Genomic DNA, 6,165 nt, shown 5'->3' with positions numbered 1-6,165 from the left:
AAAGGCTTACCAGTATTAACAGTTTGTATGCCAAATATAACACCCAGACCATCTAGAACTGAACTTGCGACACCATAGAAGTCTATAGAAGATCTTCCAGTAAAATTGCAGGTGGTCTGGGTGTTAAAATTGACAGTTGCAATATGGGTACAATATGCCTATATACACGCACAATATCACAGGAATAAGATACAATATCAAGATGTGAAAAAAAAGCAAAATTCCAAGTAGTTCAATAAACAAAATAGTGATTTATTAATAATTTAAAGATCTATAATAAATTTCATTTTAAAACTTTACTCCGTGGACATTCGGGAGGGCAACAGTCTCCCTTATTGGCAATAAATGTGCAATCTAAGCTTTGCAAGTCACTGGTACATACATACTTCCAGTTTACAGAGTCCAGAAAAGAAGAAGATCTCATACATACCATATAGCATTCGAGGTGAGGCTCCCTAAGGACAGAGGTAATTCACATTAAGAAATTTCAGAGCAATTAAAAGATTAAAGAGGAAAAACCACTGTGTGGTTCATAAAGCTCAGGCGAAACAAAGTTACATTAATGAGAATTACAATTGAGAGTTGACAACTCTGCTTCTGTGCATTACAGTTACACATCCCTCTTTGCTGCCAACATACAGCTACCATGATGGAGAAAAGTAGAAATGCCAAAAATTGTGGATTCCTCTTCTAACATCACATCAGCTACACTTAGGAAAAGTTCAGTTCACCTCATTTCATAGGTAAAAATATCAACAGTGCTACATATAAAAGTGGACAGAAGACAGATATGTATATACTGTTCATCCATATCATAAATGGATTAATACCAGTCCAACGCTACTTTTTGGATCTTCAGCCACAACATTTCTAAGGCAGTGCTCTCATGTAAGCTTCCCAAGTCATTCCAAGACCTTCTTCATACTCTGGATACATCAACCAACCATTTCTTCTTCAACTTTAAGAATCTTGATTCACAGGTTTGACCTTCTACAAGCAATAACTGTCAGACTCTTGACAGGTTTTAAAGAGAAACATTTCTTTTAAAGGAATGATTATCACCAGAACACCCAGTAAACTGCGTCTCACGTAGACTGCAAAGAATCTACTTTAAAGACATTTTGATTGGCAGGACTTGTGAAATATAATTGTTGAGGAGGGACTCTATTGTCACAAGGGCTGCTAAGACCTAATGTCCTTTCAAAATCCAGTAGTTGACCCATGAAGTTAAAGTTGGGGGAGATGTTGGATTTCTTCATCTTGACAATGTCATAGGCATCATTCATGGAAAGGTTCAGCTTTTGCATAAGGTAGGCAACGGTCACCGTCACTGACCGACTGATTCCAGCCAGGCAGTGGACTAGTACACCACAACTTTTTCCTCGTGCTTCATCTGAAAAAAGAAGACAGAACATTTAGTTTATGCAGCAGAATTGACAGTACATTTCAGAAAATCTATATAAACAGATAGGACTACCATACCAACATTAGAAGCCAATTACCAGTATACAGGCATATAGTCTGCCTTTGAAGTAGTTATCGTGGGGCCTATAGCTGCACTAACATCTCCAACCACTAGAGGGATACAAGATGTAGTAATAAGGAGGGGGGGGGGGGGGGACAACTCACACCTCTAAAAAGTAACTACTTTCTATGTTGATATACAGGGAGTAGAAATGCAGAATCTCTCCCCCATACTTTTTTTTCTGTCAGTTATCCATGTTAAAAATATAATCCATAAACTGCAGCTAACAATGGGTTTATTCAGACATTGCAAGAGAAAGGGAAGTCACAGGGGACAGCCCATTAAGAGGAACAGCATGTCAACATTGCTCTAAAATGGGTTCCTTTGTAAGAGGAAATGAACTACAATGCTTAGAGATTAGATTCTAGGTGGCATCCAGCCAAGATTTTCTTGCTGCCCTGCTCATATTACCATTGCACTATGCTAGGAAGATAGAGTTCACAGTTCCAAGGTTCTACTGAGCATTTAAAGGGGAAGTCACACCACAATGAAAGACACACACATATCTAGATATATACAGATAAACACACACTACTTACCAATAAAGGAGATTGCTTCAGGAAAAAACTGAGACAGGTTTTGACTCCAGTGGTCCGATATGGGAATCTGCTTGTACCTGAACTCTCCAGCATTTTCAAAGAGATTGGGCAAGTTTGGGGTCACATTAAGGATGTACTTAATGCCAAATTCTTCTAAAACATCCAGGTTGGTGGAATCCTTGGCACATCCGAGGTACAAATAGGGCAGTATTTCAACTGGGAATGAAGGCTGTGTGTTAGAAAGAGGGCTACCATCAGAGTCTGTAGCACTGTTGGGGTCCCTATCAATATCAGATTCAATATCTGATGAAGAATCCGAGCTGATGCGGAGGCCTCCCAAACCCAAGACTGGAGGAGAACTGCTGCTGCAAGAACTATCCAGGTTTGTTTCACAATGCACAGAAAACTCTGCCTGGAACTTGTTAAAACCCCCTGCAATAGAAGAAAAAATAAATTATGTTAGGATTAAGCCAAATCATGAATTTACTCAGATCCATATAAATTCTTAAAAAATGCAGAAGTCCCCTCCATGCACAATGGCACTGTTAACCCTTTCCAGAGTTCTGCACCAGAGCCTGTCCTTCATATGTGGAATGCAGATGTGTTTGACCTTAACACCACCAGAGCATTTTATCTAAAGTTCCAGAAGACTTTGATCCTTATCCTAGCTACGGTAGGGAGCAGTCAGATGAGAAATCCACCCCACAGGTAGACATAGAACAAGGCCGCTGATAGTGGCCCTGGCAATAATCTGGAAACCTAACAAACAGATGTCATTGTACATGTCAGACCTGAAATAAGGAAACCATTCATTCTACCAAGGGAGCAATTAAATGCCAACCTGAAATGCCCACAGATGACAGGACAAATGCCCATCCGCATATATAGAATATCATTTATGGATCACAAGTGGTAACTCCTAGCCAAACCTGTCATGTATAGCAATGTGACAAGTCGGAGGTGCAGGAAACATCTAGACTGGAGTCTCCAGAAGAGAAGCCTTACTGTGGCCATGGAGAGGAGAGACAAGTTTGCCTGCAGCCGCTTTGGTGCCCCGGCACTCACCTTCCAGGTAGTACGCCTTGCAGCCCTCGTCCTTCAGCCTCTTCATGAGCAGCCCCAGCACCGTCTCCCCGCCCGTGTTCTCGTTCCAGTCGCTGCTGTTCTCATCGTACAGGATGACCGTGTCAGAGCCACATCTCCGGGCAAACGTGTCCCGGTCCTCTCCGCGGGCAAACAGCGACCTGATGGGCAGGTTGCCTTTCTTGAGCCGGCGCAGCATGATCCCGGGAATAGCGACGTTGATGGCCGCCTCAATGTGGGACGACTCGTAGAGCTCCTGCGGTCTGCAGTCCATGAGCAGGAGGCGCTCGTTGGCCAGCTCCAGCTGCTCGTTCAGCCAGGCCACCGACTTGCTGACCGCCATGTCTGACGTGAGGTGCACGGGTCTGAGCTTGTCTATCATTGAGGAAAGGAGCAGAGAAGCGTGGCCGGGGAATGGGGGAGTGCGGGCGGCCTCTGCCTACTGCTGCATCCGCTCAGCCTTGTCAATGGGACCGAGTGAATGGTGGCTGCAGCTCCCGCGCCTCGTCCTCCTCTGTGTGATCAATCAGCTCTGCACGGCCCAGCCACAGGCAGCAGCTACTGAATGGATACAAACAGCCAACGTCTCAATGGATACATTGTGCGCGCCGACCAATCACAGCAGCCCGAGAGCTCGTTGCCCTGGAGACGGGCCGGCTGGAACAGGTTGTGTTGATGAATTGTTAATGAGTTTGTCATTCACAAAAACGGAAAGGAATTTCTGCTGTGGATCAGCCGAGTGCAAACAAGCGGCAGCAGCAGCCCGGGAGGGGAGGGGGAGAGGAAGGAAGCGGAGTGGGCTGAGGAGGGGGAGGGGAGCAGGCTGCTGGTTAGCACGCTGCCTTTAGTAAAGTTCATGCTCACAGCCCTTTCAGCAGAAGTGTGTGCAGGAATCTGTCTGGGCCGTCTCCGCCATTCTGCTGCTGCTGCTGCTGTCCTCTGCAGAGTTCTGTATAACAAATGTACCAGACACACACATTATTGTATTATAATGTATATCAAAGATGAAAACAACATACATATGGAGGGATAAGCACATAAGATAGTGCTGCATCCCACAGGGTAAACAAGTCACAAAGTAATTCAGATAAATAATACACCAGGAGTATCACAACATTGTCCGGGATACAAATCGTTTTAACATTAAACTAAACACCCCCTCCCCCACCTACTTTATAAATGACTTTCATTATCAAAACGTCATATTAATATCTTCATAGTATCCTGTGACGTTCTGTTTTGCTACTTCCAGAAATGGAGAATCACATGCTATGTTGGGGTCCTTGGTGTGCTGCTGGCAACTAAGGGGTTGTAGGGGATCCTGGGGTAATTCTGGCATCTAAAGGGGGGCAGTGGTCCTTGTGGTGCTGCAGGCATCTGGGGGGGGCAGGGGTCCTTGGAGTGCTCCTGGCATATAAAGGGGGAGGTGGCCTTTGGGGTGCTGCTGTTATCTATTGGGGGTGCAGAGGTCATTGAAGCACTGGTCATTGGGGGTGCTGCTAGCATGTAATGGGGGTCTAGGTCTTGTAGGGTCTGGGTCCTTGGGGTACTGTTGCATGTGTCTGTGTGGATCCCTGGGGTATTGATTTTGTGTGGGAGGTTCCTGGGTTATTGCTTGTGTAAGAGGGGATTCTGGAGGTGGTCTCAAGGTACTGCCACCTGTATGCATGTTTGAGGGTCCCTGGGGTACTACCTGTGTCTGAGGAGGTGCTGGTGGTGGTCCCTTTGGTACTTCCACCTGTGTGCATGTGGTGGAGGGTCCGATTGGTGCTGCCATGTGGTATGTGCATCCCTAGGGTACTACCTTCATGTAAGTGGGGGAGTTCTGTTGGTGCTGCCTGTGGGGGGGGGGGGGGAGGGGGTTGTTGCGGTGGTACCTAGGGTGCTGCCCGGGTATTGAGGGGTCGGGCCCCTGACATCTTGCCATCTATGTGTTGGGAGGAGGGGGGCTGCCTCCTGTGTGCTATGGGGGTGGTCGGGGGCTCCCGCCTGTATGCTGTTGTGATCTGGACATTGGTGGGCTGCTGCCTACCTGCTGTGCGGGGCTTATTGTTAGACATAAACCTTATGCTGACTATCACAGGAAGCTCCAAGACTATGAACCTATTGGCAGATTCTCCATTCTAGTCAGGTCAGTAATGAGACATTTGGTGTTGCTTTGGCGACACCAAATGTCTTATTCTTTGGTAATGCTAATAAAACTCATTTGTATCTCTGCTGTATCTTTGTTGCTAGAATGGAGTTGCTGTATGGAGGACCTACCTATAGTAACTACAGAGAACAGCAGGGGTCCATTCACACAGAGGAAATAAGCACAATAGACAGCACAACAAGACACTTCCCTTTCATGTCAAGCATGGATTTTCTTGTTACACAACTGACTAGAATAGAGTTGCTGCAGGTAGGTTCATGGTCTTGGGGTCCATTCACAAAATATACATAAAAAAACAAACAAAAAAGTAGTTGTAATACAAATTTATTTATTTTTTTCAAGAAATGTGTTTACATTTGCAAATAATAGTAGCCATAAGATAATAAACACACCGCGATGCAGATTAACAGTCTGCTACTAGCTTTAGAAAAAAAATTCTACAAAATTTATATAATGGAAAACTCATTCAACTGTGTGATCAGCAAACCATTGGTTACAAATTTTTGGTATTTTGAAAAGCTATAAGCCAATTGTAGCACTATGTCCAGGTAAAAAATATGACAAAGTAGGCTGGACAATGTGATATAGGTGGTCAACTCAAAATGTCTGCAAAGCAAAAAGAAAATTGATGAAATCTTGATGTTCAATATAAGTCATAACAGCATCTATTTATGGAGCTTTGTGGTTACTGTGTGACATAAAGTATTTGTAAACTATGGATTTGTAAACTATAGATAAAAAAAATTGTCTTGAAATCGGATTGTGAATTGATAAGATGATAACGGTTATAAATGCTCTGGTCACAGTGACATGAAAAACATCAACTACCCTGCAGAGATCAGTATAAACAGGGACAAACAAGCCAC

At 44.4% G+C, this 6,165-nt stretch overlaps 1 protein-coding gene across 1 annotated transcript; it reads right to left on the bottom strand.

Moving 5' to 3' along the window:
• Window positions 1-231: 231 nt before the first annotated feature.
• On the bottom strand, window positions 232-3,870 carry DUSP6 (dual specificity phosphatase 6). The gene is made up of 3 exons (XM_075274476.1): window positions 3,130-3,870; window positions 2,065-2,496; window positions 232-1,393 (listed from the first exon to the last, which is right to left on the bottom strand). Exons 1-3 carry the CDS (start codon window positions 3,527-3,529, stop codon window positions 1,086-1,088), a joined length of 1,140 nt encoding a protein of 379 aa, XP_075130577.1. The 5' UTR covers window positions 3,530-3,870; the 3' UTR covers window positions 232-1,085.
• Between the last annotated feature and the right edge of the window lie 2,295 nt (window positions 3,871-6,165).

The sequence above is a fragment of the Leptodactylus fuscus genome, chromosome 5, assembly GCF_031893055.1.
Source record: "Leptodactylus fuscus isolate aLepFus1 chromosome 5, aLepFus1.hap2, whole genome shotgun sequence".
Taxonomy (NCBI): Eukaryota; Metazoa; Chordata; class Amphibia; order Anura; family Leptodactylidae; genus Leptodactylus; species Leptodactylus fuscus.
This window is presented reverse-complemented; position numbering and strand designations above follow the sequence as displayed.

Excerpts from the sequence above, each read along its gene's own strand:
- DUSP6 (XM_075274476.1), bottom strand. The coding sequence starts at position 3,529 with ATGATAGACAAGCTCAGACCCGTGCACCTCACGTCAGACATGGCGGTC. Across the intron at positions 2,497-3,129 it reads CAAGGCGTACTACCTGGAAG|GGGGTTTTAACAAGTTCCAG; the intron begins GTGAGTGCCGGG and ends CTTCTATTGCAG. Across the intron at positions 1,394-2,064 it reads TGAAGCAATCTCCTTTATTG|ATGAAGCACGAGGAAAAAGT; the intron begins GTAAGTAGTGTG and ends TTCTTTTTTCAG.